At 41.7% G+C, this 20,518-nt stretch overlaps 1 protein-coding gene across 1 annotated transcript in view; it reads right to left on the bottom strand.

Moving 5' to 3' along the window:
* Positions 1 to 15,213, bottom strand: part of ptchd4 (patched domain containing 4) — a 41,424-nt gene extending 26,211 nt beyond the window's left edge. The window contains exons 1-2 of the mRNA XM_014144588.3: positions 14,389 to 15,213; positions 11,489 to 11,969 (exon numbers count right to left, since the gene is read on the bottom strand). Coding sequence (XP_014000063.1) covers positions 11,489 to 11,969; positions 14,389 to 14,988 — 1,081 coding nt within the window. The 5' untranslated portion in view covers positions 14,989 to 15,213. The remainder of the gene's footprint in view (positions 1 to 11,488; positions 11,970 to 14,388) is intronic.
* Between the last annotated feature and the right edge of the window lie 5,305 nt (positions 15,214 to 20,518).

Below are 20,518 nucleotides of genomic sequence, written 5' to 3'. Positions count from 1 at the left end.
CATTCATTCCATGGACTTTTTGATCATGAATGATAATAACCACCACACTACTAATAAAAATCAATCCTCAGCCAGACATGCGACAGTGTTATTCCCTCTACTCTGTAAATCCCACTTTCACTCATGGTAATTAATCAGTGTGATCATTAGGAACCAAACACATTAGCTATAGCATTTCCCACTGCTTCCTTCTACATTCTCATTGGTCCTGGTGGACTGGCTTTTCCCAACAAAACATATATCTTCAGTGTCGCTACTCGAAAATTAAAATGATTCTAACTTGACTATATACTGTAGATAGAACAACCAACTGTCTCCATTGACATACATTACTTAAATAAATGACCATCCCCTCATCTTGAAGTTATTCACCATGGGGTTCTCTCAGAATGTTTCTCATACCTATTTCACTATCTCTGATTGGACATCTGTTCCGGGACACTCATCTGAGCACAATTAATTGGTTCTTGTTAATCAAGGCCTAAATCATATCTTATTCCCTATGGCAATAATCACAATGGCTATGAAGTTGTCACATGTCACATCATAATAATCATCCTACGTTCATGACAATTATATTTATGAATGTGTCATCAGTTGTTCCAGTCCATCAGAGGCCGGCTGGGTCCCAGAAGAGCCCTGTTCACCACGTTGTGTGAAGCCTATGAACAGCCGTGTCCAGTGTCACTATTCTTCTTAGCCTGCGGGATAAAATCAATGCCTCCAGAATGGTGTTGCCCAGAAAGGAAAATGCAAAACACTGTAAATCAGAAAGGACCTCCTGTAGAGAACTATTAACTGTGATTGATCTGACTGTGGACAGGAAGCATGGCGTGTGCAGGGGAGCACTTTCAAAATGAAGATGGGAATGAGATACGAGTAGGGCTGCGGTGGTCATGAAATTTTGTCAGCTGGTGATTGTCAAGCAAATAACTGCCGGTCTCACAGTAATTGACTGTTAATTAACATAAACTTATTTAGCATCTCCTTGCTTCCATGCATAGCCTACAAGCCACTGATGCAGACTTTTGGAACATCTACATTTGTGACCGAAAGCCTCGATTTGGTCTTATGTAGCAAAATTTGAAGTTGTGTTTTTTTACAATGGATAAAAGTAGAGACTCAGAGCTAGAAAATGGTATAACATACACTGCAGTTGAGGAACAATGGAAAAGTAATTCTGCTTTGAAAGTTGGCCCTTGAATGTTTTGGTACACCTACTGGAGAGCTCTTCTTTGTCTACACCCATTCAGAATTGTTCACACCCTCTTAAGCATTAGCCCCAACCATCTCTTTAAGGATTCACATGTGAGGCCATGTGGTAAACACACCCTATATCAAATAAAATCTAAGTTTATTTATCACATGCACAGGATACAGAAGGTGTAAATGGTACAGTGAAGTGGTTACTTGCATATTAGCAATATCAAAAAAAGAAAGTGTAGAGATAAAAATATTTTATAAATATTTAATAATTATTAGATGACGCTTACCCAACACACTTGTCTAAATTGATGGTTAATGTGAAAGAAATTCTATAACCACCCCCAATTCTATAACCACCCTCTAGCTAACATTAGGCTATAACTAGCAATGCAAATGGATTTCTGATTCAAATAATATTACTACACAGATCATACATGTAACGTTAGCTAGCAAGCCAGCAAGCTAACGTTTGCTAGCTAACTAATAGTATGCTTTAACCTGTTGGGTCTAGGGGGCAGCATTTGCACGTCTGGATAAAAAAAATGTACCCGATTTAATCTGGTTACTAATCCTACCCAGTAACTAGAATATGCATATACTTATTATATATGGATAGAAAACACTCTAAAGTTTCCAAAACTGTTTGAATGGTGTCTGTGAGTATAACAGAACTCATTTGGCAGGCAAAACCCTGAGACATTTTCTGACAGGAAGTGGATACCTGATGTGTTGTATTGACTTTAAACCTATCCCATTGAAAAACACAGGGGTTTAGGAATATTTTGGCACTTCCTATTGCTTCCACTAGATGTCACCAGCCTTTACAAAGTGTTTTGAGTCTTCTGGAGGGAGATCTGACCGAACAAGAGCCATGGAACGGTGATGTCCCATTAGACACCTGGCGCGCTAGTTCATGTTGGGTACCCTCGTTCCAATATGTTATAAAAGAGTATGCATTCGTCCACCTTGAATATTATTCATGTTCTGGTTAAAAAAGGCCCTAATGATTTATGCTATACAACGTTTGACATGTTTGAACGAACGGAAATATATTTTTTCCCCTCGTTCATGACGAGAAGTCCGGCTGGCTTACATCATGTGCTAACGAGACGGAGATTTTTGGACATAAATGATGAGCTTTTTTGAACAAAACTACATTCGTTATGGACCTGTGATACCTGGAAGTGACATCTGATGAAGAGAATCAAAGGTAATGGATTATTTACATAGTATTTTCGATTTTAGATCTCCCCAACATGACGTCTAGTCTGTATCGCAACGCGTATTTTTCTGGGCGCAGTGCTCAGATTATTGCAAAGTGTGATTTCCCAGTAAGGTTATTTTTAAATCTGGCAAGTTGATTGCGTTCAAGAGATGTAAATCTATAATTCTTTAAATGACAATATAATATTTTACCAATGTTTTCTAATTTTAATTATTTAATTTCTGACGCTGACTTGACTGCCGGTTATTGGAGGGAAACGATTTCCTCAACATCAATGCCATAGTAAAACGCTGTTTTTGTATATAAATATGAACTTGATAGAACTAAAAATGCATGCATTGTCTAACATAATGTCCTAGGAGTGTCATCTGATGGAGATTGTAAAAGGTTAGTGCATCATTTTAGCTGGTTTTATGGTTTTGGTGACCCTGTCTTTGACTTGACAAAACATTACACACAACTCTTGTAAATGTACTGTCCTAACATACTCTAAATTTATGCTTTCGCCGTAAAACCTTTTTGAAATCGTAAAACGTGGTTAGATTAAGGAGATGTTTATCTTTCAAATGGTGTAACATAGTTGTATTTTTGAAAAATTTGAATTTTGACATTTATTTGGATTCAAATTTGCCGCTCTTGAAATGCACCTGCTGTTGATGGAGTGCACCACGGGTGGCACGCTAGCGTCCCACCTAGCCCCAAGAGGTTAACTTGCAATAATAACGACTTTCTGACAAAATTAAAATCATAAATCTGAAAATGTAGCTACTGTAGACTCTCACCCGTATAAATGGATGAACGCTTCACGGCAGACTGGAACCATTTAACTCAGTTTTGTTTGTAGCTATAGTTCATCTTGTTTTGCCAGCGTTGTGACAAGTCACTCCGGTTCACACTGCGCAGAAAGTAGCCCGTTCAATTTCTCAAACTGATCTGTCGACAGCGCCTGCTAAATTCAAGGTATCAATGTTGTTGAGAAAAGTAGCACAATTTTTGTATATCTCGATGGCTAATGTTATATCTTTCAAAAACATCACGGTAGAAAGGACTGTCAACACATACCGAACAGCTCACGTTATAGAGAGAAGCATGTTACACGGCAGACTAATCCAAACTTATCTCCCAGCATGTCCAGACCATCCATTATCTCAGCCAATCATGGCTAGCGGGAAGGTTCCTGTCTTTTTCCATGGCTAAACTAACTAGTCTTGAAATGTAAGAATTGTATTAGTATTTATGGATGGGATACATGTTTGATATTAAGGCACCCTAAAATGTACATGTTCCAGAAAGTATATTGATAAAAAATAAATGTTTATGTTTAAATGCTGCTCCTGTGATGTAGTGACGTGCAACATTCGCCTAGTTTCCTGAAATTAGGCACATTTTAAAAAGCCTAATAAATCCATTTGATATAGCCTAGACAGGTCTAAAGAAACATGATATGAAGAAAATGTAGTCTATTTCAGAAGAACAGAAGAACAGAATAGCATACTCTGAGTTATGTTAGGCCCTGATCTGGCAATGCCATATGGCTGTAGACTACACTAGTTAATTTAGCAGACAAGATTTGCTTTGAATTCCGTAGCATTATTTTTTTTATTATTTTGTAGGATGAAGAATACAATTGAACATAGCTGAATAAAATAGAAAGGATATTTTCTCCAAACGATTTCCAAGGAAGTGCATACATGCGGGTATTCTGTGTTGAGCAGTTATCAAAGGAACAGGTCCTCCTATATGCCTAATTTAGAGTTATTTATGCAATTTTAGTTGTGATACAAAAGTTGGGCTATATGTTTATATTTTTAATACATTCCAAGGCTGCATGATGAAACTCTAATGATGATTTGAAAAAATATGCATGAAAGGCATGAGCTCTGATTTGATTCTGGTGCATGCTGCACACACTTCATCAGTCTCTCATTCACAATTTGACAAGGCTACATGAGCTCTGCAACTATGATTTGAAAAAGTTGCAAAAAAAGGCATGCGCTGTTTCTTGCCTTACTGCACACGAAGGTCATCATTCACAAGTGATAATACATATTTCACAGCGATATTGTCACCCATCAGACTATTCTTGTCTTTACATATACTAAATAGTTGTCAAGCCTGCTCCCGCTCCCCCTATCTGGTGCTCGAGGGTGCCAGGCGGCCCATCATTACGCACACCTGTCACCATCGTTACACGCATGAGCGCTTCATGAGACTCACCTGGACTCTATTACTTTATTGATTGCCTCCCCTAGAGGTCAACCGATTAGTCGCGAGTGCAGCAAGTAGCCAAGGTAAGTTGCTAGCTAGCATTAAACTTATCTTATCAAAAACAATCTATCTTAACATAATCACTAATTAACTACATATGGTTGGTGATATTACTCATTTAACTAGCTTGTCCTGCGTTGCATATAATCAATGCGGTGCCTGTTAAGTTATCATAGAATCACAGCCTACTTCGCCAAACAGGTGATGATTTAACAAGCGCATTCGTGAAAAAAGCACTATCGTTGCACCAATGTACCTAACCATGAACATCAATGCCTTTCTTAAAATCAACACAAGTATATTTTTTTAAACCTGCATATTTAGTTAAAATAAATTCATGTTAGCAGGCAATATTAACTAGGGAAATTGTGTTACTTCTCTTGCGTTCTGTGCAAGCAGAGTCAGGATATATGCAGCAGTTTGGGCCGCCTGGCTCATTGCGAACTGTGTGAAGACCATTTCTTCCTAACAAAGACAGTAGTTAATTTTGCAGAATTTTACATAATTATGACATAACATTGAAGGTTGTGCAATGTAACAGCAATATTTAGACTTAGGGATGCCACCCGTTCGATAAAATATGGAACGGTTCCATATTTCACTGAATGAATAAACGTTTTGTTTTCAAAATGATAGTTTCCGGATTATGACCATATTAATGACCTAAGGCTCGTATTTCTGTGTGTTTATTATATTATAATTAAGTCTATGATTTGATAGAGCAGTCTGACTGAGCGGTGGTAGGCAGCAGCAGGCTCGTAAGCATTCATTCAAACTGCACTTTCCTACATTTTCCAGCAGCTCTTCGCTGTGCTTCAAGCATTGCGCTGTTAATGACTTCAAGCCTATCAACTCCCCAGATTAGGCTGGCAATACTATAGTGCCTATAAGAACATCCAGTAGTCAAAGGTAAATTAAATACAAATGGTATAGAGAGAAATAGTACAATAATTTCTATAATAACTACAACCTAAACTTCTTAACTGGGAATATTGAAGACATGTTAAAAGGAACCACCAGCTTTCATATGTTCTCATGTTCTGAGCTTATTTACATGGTACATATTGCACTTTTATTTTGTTCTCCAACACTGTGTTTTTGCATTATATAAAACAAATTGAACATGTTTCATTATTTATTTGAGACTAAATTGATTTTATTGATGTATTATATTAAGCTAAAATAAAAGCGTTCATTCAGTATTGTTGTAATTGTCATTATTACAAATACATATATATAAAAGTCGGCAGATTAATTGGTATCGGCTTTTTTGTGGTCCTCCAATAATCGGTATCGGCGTTGAAAATCATAATCGGTCAACCTCTAGCCTCACCTATATCTGTAACTTCCTGATATTTCTTCCCTGTGTCTGCATTCATGTCGTTTTGCTCCCACTGTTCAGACGCTGTTTTTGTTTTGCTATATGCCTGTTTATCCATTAAATCTTCACTCCCTGTACTTGCTTCTCGTCTCCCAGCGTCTGTCCTCACAGAATGCAGACACCAATATTGGAAGCATCAGGGAGGTTTTTTTGTTTTTTTGTTGGGGTTGGTGACGTCGGGTCCGGGTGCCGCTGCCGAAGGAACTGGGGGTGCCTCAGCTGACTTGTCGGGCTTCCATGCCTTAGCTGGCTCGAGAGTTTTTCTTGCCTCGGTTGGCTTGGCAGGCTCCCATCCCATGTCATGCCTCAGCCGGCTCGTCGGGCTCCCACGCCTCAGCCGGCTCGTCGGGCTCCCACGCCTCAGCCGGCCTCCAAGTTTCAGCCGGCTCGTTAGGCTTCCATGCTTCAGCTGGCTTGTCCGGCTCCCACGCCTCAGCCGGCCCGTCAGGCTCGCCCAGGTGTCACGCCTGCTCCCGCTCCCCTTCTCTGGCGCTCGAGGACGCCAGGAGGCCAATCATTACGCACACCTGTCACCATCGTCTCCCAGTGTCTGTCCTCACAATAATATACTATATGTGTGAAATTTGTTTGATTTAGAATGGACCATTCTCATGCAACTGTCTCGGAACAGGAGCATTGGAAAAAAATATGTCTATGCACTTAAATAGCAAAATGGAGGACCTTTTCCCTTGGTTCATTTTCATGCCAGCCAGGTAGACTATACTCCTGTTGTAAAGCAAAGCAATGTGCTTAAAACCTCTTGGGGCTAGGGGCAGTATTTTCACGGCCGGATGAAAAACGTACCCAATTTAAACAGGTTACTACTCTGGGCCAGAAAATAGAATATGCATTGGATAGAAAACACTCTGAAGTTTCTAAAACTGTTTGAATTGTGTCTGTGAGTATAACAGAACGCATATGGCAGGCAAAAACCTGAGAAAATTTGAATCAGGAAGTGGGAGAAATTAGAAATGTAGTTTTTCTTTTGAATCCCTTGAAAAACTACAGTGACATAGGATTTACGTTGCACCTCCTAACTCTTCCATTGGCTGTCAACAATCTTTAGGAACTGGTTTCATCCGTCACCTGTTACCGGGCAGAAAATTGTGGCTCAGTCAATCACTGGCCAGTCTGAGGACAGGTGTCTCGTGACGCGCATGCACGTGCCTTCGCTGTTTGTTATTATCCTTCTGGGATGAATACCTATTGCCCGGTTGTAAAATTATCGCAAATTTACGTTAAAAAACACCCTAAAGGATTGATTGTAAACATCGTTTGACATATTTCTACAAACGGTAATGGAACTTTTGAACATTTTGTCTATGGATTTGCGTCCACGCCACATGGCATTGTAAAGTGTTCTGGATGGGTCAACAAAACGGATGTATTTGGACATAAATGATGGACTTTGCAGAACAAATGAACATTTCTTGTGGAAGTGGGTGCCCTTCCGAGTGCATTCCGCCGAAGATCAGCAAAGGTAAGAAAATATTTCTAACATATTTTTTGAGATTTGTCGACGCCGTGGTTGTAGGCTGACTGTATAGCTTAGCATTGAAGGCTAAGTTCTGTACTCAGAATATTGAACAATGTGCTTTTTCCGTAAAGTTATTTTCAAATCTGACAAAGTGGTTGCATAAAGGAGTAGATTATCTCTAATTCTTTAAATAATTGTTATACATTTTGTCAACGTTTATGAGTTCTTCTGTAAATGAATGTGCCTATTCATCGAAAGTTATGGGGAGAAAACATTTTCTGAACGTCACGCGCCAATGTAAAAATTGGGTTTTTGGATATAAATATGAACTTGATCGAACAGAAAAATGCATGTATTGTCTAACATGATGTCCTAGGAGTGTCATCTGATGAAGATTGTCAAAGGTTAGTGCTTAATTATAGATGTATATCTGGTTTTGTGACAGCTATCCGTGCTTGGAAAATGTCTTTTTTTTTTTTTTTTTTGCTAATGTGCTATCCTAAAATAATCTAATGTTTTGCTTTCACCGTAAAGCCTTTTTGAAATCGGACAATGTGATTGGATTAACGAGTGGAGTATCTTTAAAATTGTAATTTTGAGATATATATTTTTTTAATTTCGTGCCGTGCAATCTCACTGGTTGTTGTCCAACCAATCCCGTTAACCTGTTATGGCTAGGGGGCAGTATTTTCACGGCTGGATAAAAAACGTACCCGATTTAATCTGGTTACTACTCCTGCCCAGTAACTAGAATATGCATATAATTATTGGCTTTGGATAGAAAACACTCCAAAGTTTCTAAAACTGTTTGAATGGTGTCTGTGAGTATAACAGAACTCAAATGGCAGGTCAAAACCTGAGAGATTCCTTTACAGGAAGTGGCCTGTCTGACCATTTCTTGAACTTCTTTGCCATCTCTATCTTTTACAAAGGATCTCTGCTCTAACGTGACACTTCCTACGTCTTCCATGTGTGAGCCCGGGAAAAACCTGAATGTCGTCATCCCAGCCCCAGGCTGAAACACATTATCGCCTTTCTCAAGTGGCCGATCAAGGGACTGTGGGCTTAGGCGCGTGCCCTGGCCGCCCCCGCCTTGTGATTTTTCCTCTGTTTGCCGAAAAGGATATTCCCGGTCGGAATATTATCGCTTTTTTACGATAAATTGAACAAAACATGCATGTATTGTATAACATAATGTCCTAGGTGTGTCATCTGATGAAGATCATCAAAGGTTAGTGCTGCATTTAGCTGTCTTCTGGGTTTTTGTGACATTATATGCTAGCTTGAAAAATGGGTGTCTGATTATTTCTGGCTTGGTACTCTGCTGACATAATCTAATGTTTTGCTTTCGCTGTAAAGCCTTTTTGAAATCGGACAGTGTGGTTAGATAAAGGAGAGTCTTGTCTTTAAAATGCTGTGAAATAGTCATATGTTTGAAAAATTGAAGTTTTTGTATTTTTGAGGAGTTTGTAATTCGCGCCACGCCTATCATTGGATATTGGAGCAGGTGTTCCGCTAGCGGAACGTCTAGATGTAAGAGGTTAACAGGATTTTATCTCGAAGGGGTCCTCAAGAAGTTAATATTAGGAAAGTTGATAAATAAATACAGGATCCCACAAGCTGATGGGATCCTCCTCTTTTTAATAGAGGCCATCACTGTTTTCTCACGCAATTGCATAGCCTATAGAAATGTTGCGCAACATGAGCTCATGAGCTGTCATGAAGTGTTTGAATTGATTTTCGAAAACATTTGCATTGCTATCAGAGTGACCAGAGGGACAATAGAGTGCTGAGTACCCAGCAGTTTAAAGTTTGGTTGGCTACGAATGACCATCAGCAGTATCAGAACTTGAAAAAGCCTATTTACCATGACTAAACAGTCACGTGGAATTTGACTGTGGTAATGACTCGTGACTACCGGTGTGGCGGTAATACAGTCACCGAAACAGCCCAAGATACAAGTACTAGGTTTAGGCATTTACTAAGGCCCAATTTTTCCAGGGTGGTGTTCAGTAGTCATGAAACGGGAGAAATTACTTTGAAATGGAGTGAAACTCCCACAAAGGCCACTGTGCCTGCCTGCAGAACAATTCTGTTTAGCATACACACAGCGTCAACATATTTTAATTTGCTCCATTAAAAAAAACATTCTTGACATGATTTATGTTCTAGGATTGTGAGTCAACTCTTTCTGGGATAAAGAATTCCATATTTTCCAACACAGAGGAATCATTAGAAGAACTGCAGAAAGTAAGTACTCATTTACAGTGCAGTAAAGTAAATAGTATGTGGGTGAGGTACAGAGTACAGTAGGTGAGGTCGATATCCACAGCTCATTTGGAGCAGAGAGATAGAATGGCAGGCAGTGCCCTGCCAATGTGTCTGTGTCATATATGTTTCATTAGTCCTGGTACAAAGCCCCCTCCCTTTTTTCCTCCAGCTACCCAGGGAGAGGAGAACTGACAAGCTCAGCGCTACAGTAATTGGCTTCACTAAGATGACATCCCAGATATACATAGTTGGGGAAAGACATGAAAAGGTGCACTATGTTAAGACTGTCCGGCTGTCTCATCTTACGGTTGTCCACTGACGTGGTGAGAGTTAACTGCCAACCTGTAGGTTTTATCCCAGTCCAAAAAGTATTGTTGAATGGTTGAGGTCTGATTTTCTCTAAGAGAAAGTGAAATTGGTTCTAGTACAGTTTGTCAGATGATTTAATATTACAGAATTAAAAGATCATTTTGGACTTTGAGTCTGGTGACAATGAAGTTTTATTCATTTTGAGGATAACTACAGGATGGACTCAAGTACAGTCTTTACACTATAGTGTCATTCCAGGAGGTGGGTGGTGGACATCTGTTGTCTCGGAGGATCTGTCACATGTATTTAAGTTCCTCCCTGCCTATGTTCGTCCTCCTCCATTCCTCCCTGACTCTGTCTCTCCTTCCCTGGTGAGACACAACCGAGGTCACCAAGATGCTTTTGCCTCCTGTTCCTGCTTCTTACTTAAACTTTATTTACTTCAAACTAGAGTAGTCTCAGCCTACAGGGCTTGACTGACCTCTGAACCTTTCAGACTGGGAAAATAGGTTATAGGGCAGTAAGCCACGTACACAGGAGATCTCCTCGTGATACTGTGGCTTAGAACGGTTTGAGTAGAAATTAGAGGACAACTCTGCTGGGAAATGTTTATACCCTCCACCGACAATGGGACAAGTATGACAGTGATGTTTGTAGATGTAACGGGTTTGAACTGTTGAGATTTGTTGTTCTTGAACGTATTTTCCTCTCTGCAAGTCCCAGGTTTGCCTCGTTGTAATTAAGGGCATAGCATGGGTATAAAGGCTTGTCTATTTCATTCAGGGGATCCCCCTACTACAGTATGTGCAGGCTGGGATTCCTTGGGAGGACGGGTGTGGTGACTGTGGCCTAGATCAAAGTGATGACAATGGATTGTGAGTATGTTTATGGCAAGGTTGCCCGTAACCGCTGGTACCGTTCCCCTTCTCCCATGGCATGCTTCCCTAGGTATGTATTTTGTGTGTTGGCCAGAAATGATAAGAATATTGATTAAAACGTAATACATTGATTGATGATTGAATGCTTAAGTGCTGATGAAACTCTAAGGATGATAGCAGTAATTGTACGGAGTGCTGGGAGCTGAAGATGGTGTCCATGAGAAGCTTTCTGATTATTTGGGAAATATCAAGCATTGTTGTACTGTCCTGAAGGACGTGCTGTAAGACAGACACATATGCACGCACACACACACACTTGCACATTTACAACACACTGCCACAACAAACCGAAAACAATCAGCGTAGCACGGGGCGCCCCTCTTTGAGGAAGCCCACAACAGCCAATTACCCTAATCCCCTCCCCAATAGGCAACACGGCCACTGCTGATAAGGCTAAGCAGCTCCACACTCACCCATGGAGAAGAATGGGATCCCCAGCAGCGTGGAGTTAAACTTCCCGTCGGAGATGAAGAAGATGCCAGCGGAGGTCACGTTGGCGATGGCTATTGTGAGCACACCCAGCAGACCCAGGAAGGGCTTTCCCCTCAGGCAGTCCCTCATTGAGCTGGAGATGGTGGCTGCCAGAAGAAGGAGCACTAGGCTGACCAGCACCTCCCCTTTAGCCAGCACGCCCGTCTGGTGGAAGTCCCTCCACAGGCTGAAGGAGGTGAGAGACTGGATGTGCAGGTCCTCGCTGAGCGTGGACAGGCGCGTGATGAGGGTGCAGAAGGCATTCTCCCACTTCTCTGCGATGACGTCCTGCACCACGGGGCCATGGTTGCGAAGGTAGTAGGTGATCTGGATGGCCCGGGCAAACTTCACCTGCTGGTCTCGGGTGTTGGGCGAGAAGGCCACTCCACCCAACTGGTGGCCGATGAAGGACACACGACCATCCTGGGGGAGGGAGCACAGCAGACAGGTTACTATCAGACACACTGAGAGAGGGATCTCAAGTCCCCACAGAGCATAGCTGGAGATATGCTGTTTGGTTTCTGTTACCTGATATTAGCAACAGTTGTAATTTGTAGTTCATTGTGGATTATGGTTAAATCTTGTAAATTATTTGAACACTGTGACCCACCAATCAACCATTACAATACGCATGAATTCCCATATTTGATACATTTTACGTTAAGATAAATGCTATATCATACTTACCAAGCAATAGTAAATGGGTGCTATGGCAAACTATTCCCATTATTTATACTATAGTAAGTTGAACTGTGTATCTTGGATTCATGCTTGAGAATGTCCCATTACTACGGCTACTAAAGAATCAGATGACATGCACTGTACTGTATGATTACTTAAACACTGTCAAACAAAAAATGCATTAAACCAATCACTGGCTGCCTAGTTGTTTTTAGACTGGCATATTGTAGGTGTCCTATTAGATCGGAGCCCCCGACGTATAGCGATACAGTGACAATAATTCTCCCAGAAGGTGACTGATATGTGGAGATGAGATATATGACACCACTTGACTGCCCTCCAGAGAAGATGGATCTCTTGGACAAGTGGATGAACAGCTATCTTGTCAGCCAATAGTGAAACGATGCAAATGTAATAAAGCATTGTTTGTTCATTTCAGACAAGGGCCCTAGCTGGTCTGATTTGATCAATGTTTGTAGCTATTGCACTGTACTGTAGCCTACTGTACTGTACAGCCAATCCTGAATCTCTTCAATGCAATGTGGTATGTTGATTGTACAATTGTAACATCAGCAAGTGAGGGATTCCATGGGTATTGTAATTAAATATCACTTGCACTGTCAGCACAATAGGGAATTGCATGATATCATTGCCATTTATTCCCTATCATTATCATGTAAATGCAATATTCAGTAACACTGGGCCTGAACATTCATAGTATCAACCCTACACCACAAGGACTCCTCATACAAGCAGAAGCTATGAAATTCTGACATACCATCTAGGGATTTAACATTAGTAGTGCAGCGCTGTCGCTTGGGTTAGCATCAGACTAGTAAACAAATGAATAAAGCCACCAGCTGACATCAAAGCACTGAATGAAGAGCAAAAAAACATGTCAAGACAATCTGCACAGACAGACGGGGAATATCAATGATGCAGGCGACCCAACACGGCGAATAAATGGCGCTGTAGAAGTATCTGCCAAGAGGGGTGGAAAAGAAGGTCCGTTTATTCTAACCTTAAAGCGGGAACTTGGGGGTTGGTGTCAAGGGGCGCACAAGGGCCAGAGCCATAGGGAATAAGGCAACTAACTGCCTGCAATCAGAGTGAGTGAAGACAGTGGCTTTGGATGTAGAGTAATGAACAGTGGTAGGATGTGCAATCTAGAAGTGATTTAGGGACAGCCCAGGTTGAATGAAAAAAGCAGGCCCAGTGCATTACTCACAGCTAGGCCTGGTGCAGGAGGATTAGCTACCTCCCACTAGAGATTCTCTAATTGGAGGATATACAACACTAGCTAGATTTGTGCCTTGCAATTTAAGATACTCTGTGAAGCATAGACCTAACTTAGTACAGAACAGTTTTCAACTCAGTAACGAGCCATGTCACCCACTATAGTGAGTCTTCCTCAAGGCAGATCATACACAATATTCTACTTTCTACACTCATCCATTACATGTGCTCAATGTGTCATGGTATTATCAACAGATCTGGTCACCTGTTGTAAAATTAGGCTACCTGTTGTAATTGTGTAACATCTGATTAAAACATTAACCTAATGTATAGCCTACTGTCTAAAATGACATGAGCAGAGGTAGCCTAGCTATACATCTGCAGAGGGCTGTACCACAGCACACACTTAGGAGGCATAGCAACATCTTACAGGGGACGAGAGGATGCAGGCTCCATACTAGTCGATCAGCAATGTCATTCTATATGTGCAGGAGAGGGAAAACTACACTGCATCAGAATAAGATGGGGTACATTCCCTCTATATTGGAGCAGTGCAGGGCAATGCAGCCAATTCACGACCTGCAGCTAACAACTAGCCTACATTGGCTGTTCAATCCATTCTGAGTATTTCCTTGCCTTGCCTGCCTGATACATGAAGACATCCGCAGTCTACATAATAGGCTGAGCGAATACAACCACTGCTCATTGAGAAATGAATGCAGGCTTCAGACAGTAGGTTATTGTCTCATTGCAGATACATTGTCCCACTGCTAATCCAGGTCATTCGGAGTTTGAAGCACGTCGGTCATGTTCTCTTTAAGGGTAACTGCCACCACATACGATACTCAAATCGGTAATTGATGCCCGCGGCCGGCGGAAACATAGTAGACTATCGTGTTATAAAACAAAATCCTCGCCGTCTTACCTTTAATGTTGTATTTGGATAGGTCACGGGCACCTTTGAAAAAGTGTGATTCGATAGAATGGCTAAGCGGATATCTTCGAATATCGTAATTATATCATCCAAGAGGCATCGCTTATCCCGATGGCTCAGGACACAGAGATGAGCAAAAGTGTAATTGAATCCCTTGTAATTAACCCGCAAATCCAGCACCTGCTTGTGAACCTGCAGGACCTGGTCGGCTAGCTCCAGTATATTTCCCCCAGACTTGGCCAGCAGAATCAGTCTCCCATATCTGCCGGGGGTGTGCAGGTCGGAATACAGCTTGTTTTTTGACTGGTCGATGGGGAAAAGGCTGTTCGCAAGACTCCGCTCTACTTTAGCAAAGCTGTGTGTCGGGGCAACCAGTATCTCGATGTCCGTTTCGGGCTTGAATCTGCTCAGGACGGTAGATCCGAAAATGATGGTTAAGACTGCGGGAACGGTGAGGAAAAAAACCGGATGCCTACTAACAAATAAGCCCAGCCAGTAGAAAGAAGCTTTGAGCCCTCTGTGTATCATTTGCCGCAGCATCCTCCTCCAGATCCAGCTTGCAGATGCCCAGCTTCTTCCTATGAAGCACATGTGACATGAGACTCCGTTGCCCAGTTTAGTCAATCCGAATGAGAATACACTACACCTATAAAAATAGCACTGCAGCAATTTGCAACAAGAACTGTCAGATACTTATCATCTCTGCGTTTTTTGTTTAATTTCAAGCCATTCCTCTCGTTTACTAACCGCGGACCAGTGACTATTCCTATTGCTCCTGCTGCAATAGCAGCAAGCCGCGGCCGTCTGATGTGCATGTGTGCCTAGTTCTAACTACACTATCGGTGGCGCCTGATTTATGTAGGCTACTTGACTGTAACCATGTGCTGGGATTAAGGGGGAAGACGGGGTAATGCTGATGGTGGGTTATTTTGGAAACACGCACAATAGCCATATGCGAGTCGTGAAATATTCACTGGTGGCACAATGGCCAAATGCACTTCCTGAAATCACTCCCACCTCATGAATGGGGAAACCATACAGTTGCGCGTAAATCTAATAGCCAGTAACTTAGATTAGCCTCTTGAGAGAAGGAGACAGCGGGTCCTACAAAGCCTTTCAAAGTCATGGGGAGTTTACTGATAAAGTACTTTTTGCACCTCAGGAGATTTATGCTTCAAAGTCAAGTAAAGAAACACTAGATTGCCTCTCAATGCGACACTTGTTTACATCTGCCACCCAACCTCATTGGGTTACAGTAGGCTAGCTCACTTTTATCTTTTTGGATTCAGTGACAAAGAGCCTCAAGTCATCGTCTGGGGTCACATTTCTACAGTAGCCTAGGTACTACACCAATGCAGCATTTATATATTGTAAGTATTTGTGTTGTTGGGAATTTTTGATGCCTCACAACAAGTATTGTCAATCGTCGGATGTTAAAAAACAAACAAACTAGCTAATAGAGGCGATTCGGAACCACTGAAGTGGACAGCAACGCAATCGGAATTCGGAAGTTCAGCACCAGGACAGCAACAGTCTCTTCGCTCATGGGGCGTTTAAGTCCTTAACAGAGCCTGACAGGCAGCTTGTCTCCCAGCCTGCATGCCGCCCCCAAGACCAGAGCCAAACGCATTTACAAGGAACAACTAGCCATCAAGCCACATTCAAACAGAGCCAGAAAGCCGAAGCCCAAAGGAAAAAGGTAATATAGCTACAGTGAGGGAAAAAAGTATTTGATCCCCTGCTGATTTTGTACGTTTGCCCAGTGACAAAGAAATGACCCGTCTATAATTTTAATGGTAGGTTTATTTGAACAGTGAGAGACAGAATAACAACAACAAAAATCCAGAAAAACGCATGTCAAAAATTTTATAAATTAATTTGCCTTTTAATGAGGGAAATAAGTATTTGACCCCTCTCTCAATCAGAAAGATTTCTGGCTCCCAGGTGTCTTTTATACAGGTAACAAGCTGAGATTAGGAGCACACTCTTAAAACCTCTTGGGGCTAGGGGGCAGTATTTTCACAGCCGGATGAAAAATGTACCCAATTTAAACAGGTTACTATTCTGGCCCAGAAAATAGAATATGCATATTATTAGTATATTTACATTTACATTTAAGTCATTTAGCAGACGCTCTTATCCAGAGCGACTTACAAATTGGTGCATTCACCTTATGATATCCAGTGGAACAACCACTTTACAATAGTGCATCTAAATCTTTTAAGGGGGGGGGGGGGGTTAGAAGGATTACTTTATCCTATCCTAGGTATTCCTTAAAGAGGTGGGGTTTCAGGTGTCTCCGGAAGGTGGTGATTGACTCCGCTGTCCTGGCGTCGTGAGGGAGCTTGTTCCACCATTGGGGTGCCAGAGCAGCGAACAGTTTTGACTGGGCTGAGCGGGAACTGTGCTTCCTCAGAGGTAGGGGGGCCAGCAGGCCAGAGGTGGATGAACGCAGTGCCCTTGTTTGGGTGTAGGGCCTGATCAGAGCCTGAAGGTATGGAGGTGCCGTTCCCTTCACAGCTCCGTAGGCAATCACCATGGTCTTGTAGCGGATGCGAGCTTCAACTGGAAGCCAGTGGAGAGAGCGGAGGAGCGGGGTGACGTGAGAGAACTTGGGAAGGTTGAACACCAGACGGGCTGCGGCGTTCTGGATGAGTTGTAGGGGTTTAATGGCACAGGCAGGGAGCCCAGCCAACAGCGAGTTGCAGTAATCCAGACGGGAGATGACAAGTGCCTGGATTAGGACCTGCGCCGCTTCCTGTGTGAGGCAGGGTCGTACTCTGCGAATGTTGTAGAGCATGAACCTACAGGATCGGGTCACCGCCTTGATGTTAGTGGAGAACGACAGGGTGTTGTCCAGGATCACGACAAGGTTCTTAGCACTCTGGGAGGAGGACACAAGGGAGTTGTCAACCGTGATGGCGTGATCATGGAACGGGCAGTCCTTCCCCGGGAGGAAGAGCAGCTCCGTCTTGCCGAGGTTCAGCTTGAGGTGGTGATCCGTCATCCACACTGATATGTCTGACAGACATGCAGAGATGCGATTCGCCGCCATATTTGGATGGTAAACACTCTGAAGTTTCTAAAACTGTTTGAATGGTGTCTGTGAGTATAACAGAACTCATATGGCACGCAAAAACCTGAGAAAAATTTAATCAGGAAGTGGGAGAAATTAGAAATGTAGTTTTTCTTTTGAATCCCTTGAAAACCTACAGTGACATAGGATTTACATTGCACCTCCTAAGGCTTCCATTGGCTTTCAACAATCTTTAGGAACTGGTTTCATCCGTCACCTGTTACCGGGCAGAAAATTGTGGCTCAGTCAATCACTGGCCAGTCTGAGGACAGGTGTCTCGTGACGCGCATGCACGTGACTTCGTTGTTTGTTATTTTTCTTCTGGGATGAATACCTATTGCCCGGTTGTAAAATTATCGCAATTTTACGTAAAAAAATACCCTAAAGGATTGATTGTAAACATAGTTTGACATATTTCTACAAATGGTAATGGAACTTTTGAACATTTCGTGTATGGATTTGCGTCCACGGCACATGGCATTGTAAAGTGTTCTGGATGGGTCAACAAAATGGACATATTTGGACATAAATGATGGACTTTGCAGAACAAATGAACAATTCTTGTGGAAGTGGGAGCCCTTCCAAGTGCATTCTGCCGAAGATCAGCAAAGGTAAGAAAATATTTCGAACATTTTTTTAGAGATTTGTCGACGCCGTGGTTGTAGGCTAACTGTATAGCTTAGCATTGAAGGCTAAGTTCTGTACTCAGAATATTGAACAATGTGCTTTTTCCATAAAGTTATTTTGAAATCTGACAAAGTGGTTGCATAAAGGAGTAGATTATTTCTAATTCTTTAACCTGTTGGGGATAGGGGGCAGTATTTGCACGGCCGGATAAAAAACGTACCCGATTTAATCTGGTTACTACTCCTGCCCAGTAACTAGAATATGCATATAATTATTGGCTTTGGATAGAAAACACCCTAAAGTTTCTAAAACTGTTTGAATGGTGTCTGTGAGTATAACAGAACTCATATGGCAGGCAAAAACCTGAGAAGATTCCTTACAGGAAGTGGCCTGTCTGACAAGTTCTTGTTCATCTTGGCTCTGTTTATTGAAGACTGAGGATCTTTGCAGTAACGTGACACTTCCTACGGCTCCCATAGGCTCTCAGAACCCGGGAAAAAGCTGAATGATATCGAGGCAGCCCCAGGCTGAAACACATTAGCGCATTTGGATAGGGTCCTGTCAGAGGACCATCAGACTGGGGCTCGTGCACGAGGGCACGAGATGTTTTTATTTTCTCTCTCTTTGAACGTAAACACGCTTTCCCGGTCGGAATATTATCGCTTTTTTACGAGAAAAATTGCATAAAAATTGATTTTAAACAGCGGTTGACATGCTTCGAAGTACGGTAATGGAATATTTTGATTTTTTTTGTCACGAAACGTGTCGGGCGCATGACCCTTATTTACCCTTCAGATAGTGTCTTGAACGCACAAACAAAACGCCGCTATTTGGATAAAACTATGGATTATTTGGGACCAAACCAACATTTGTTATTGAAGTAGAAGTCCTGGGAGTGCATTCTGACGAAGAACATCAAAGGTAATCAAACTTTTCTAATAGTAAATCGGAGTTTGGTGAGTGCCAAACTTGGTTGGTGTCAAAATAGCTAGCCTGTGATGGCTGGGCTATCTACTTAGAATATTGCAAAATGTGCTTTCACCGAAAAGCTATTTTAAAATCGGACATAGCGAGTGCATAGAGGAGTTCTGTATCTATAATTCTTAAAATAATTGTTATGTTTTTTGTGAACGTTTATCGTGAGTAAATTCACCAGAAGTGTTCGGTGGGAATGCTAGTCACATGCTAGTCACATGCTAATGTAAAAAGCTGGTTTTTGATATAAATATGAACTTGATTGAACAAATGCATGTATTGTATAACATAATGTCCTAGGGTTGTCATCTGATGAAGATCATCAAAAGTTAGTGCTACATTTAGCTGTGGTTTGGGTTTATGTGACATTATATGCTAGCTTGAAAAATGGGTGTCTGATTATTTCTGGCTGGGTACTCTGCTGACATAATCTAATGTTTTGCTTTCGTTGTAAAGCCTTTTTGAAATCGGACAGTGTGGTTAGAGTAACGAGAGTCTTGTCTTTAAAATGGTGTAAAATAGTCATATGTTTGAGAAATTGAAGTAATAGCATTTCTAAGGTATTTGAATATCGCGCCACGGGATTACACTGTCTGTTGAGTAGGTGGGACGCAAGCGTCCCACCTAGCCCATAGAGGTTAAATAATTGTTATACATTTTGTCAACGTTTTATGAGTTCTTCTGTAAATTAATGTGCCTATTCACCGAAAGTTATGGGGAGAAAACATTTTCTGAACGTCACGCGCCAATGTAGAAATTGGGTTTTTGGATATAAATATGAACTTGATCGAACAAAAAATGCATGTATTGTCTAACATGATGTCCTAGGAGTGTCATCTGATGAAGATTGTCAAAGGTTAGTGCTTAATTTTAGCTGTATATCTGGTTTTGTGACAGCTATCCGTGCTTGGAAAATTACTTTTTTTTTTGCTAAGGTGCTATCCTAAAATAATCTAATGTTTTGCTTTCACCGTAAAGCCTTTTTGAAATCGGACAATGTGATTGGATTAACGAGTAGAGTATCTTTAAAATGACGTGTAATACTTGAATTTTAATTTTGAGATTCTTTTTTTTTGAATTTCGCGCCGTGTTATCTCACTGGTTGTTGTCCAACCAATCCCGTTAATGGGATTATATCTCGAAGGGGTCCTCAAGAGGTTAAAGGGAGTCCTCCTAATCTCAGCTTGTTACCTGTATAAAAGACACCTGTCCACAGAAGCAATCAATCAATCAGATTCCAAACTCTCCACCATGGCCAAGACCAAAGAGCTCTCCAAGGATGTCAGGGACAAGATTGTAGACCTACACATGGCTGGAATGGCCTACAAGACCATCGCCAAGCAGCTTGGTGAGAAGGTGACAACAGTTGGTGCGATTATTCGCAAATGGAAGAAACACAAAAGAATTGTCAATCTCCCTCGGACTGGGGCTCCATGCAAGATC

This window comes from Salmo salar, chromosome 15 (genome assembly GCF_965601325.2).
Source record: "Salmo salar chromosome 15, fSalSal1, whole genome shotgun sequence".
Taxonomy (NCBI): Eukaryota; Metazoa; Chordata; class Actinopteri; order Salmoniformes; family Salmonidae; genus Salmo; species Salmo salar.
Note: the sequence above shows the minus strand (reverse complement) of the source record. Positions and strands in the feature narration are given on the sequence as shown.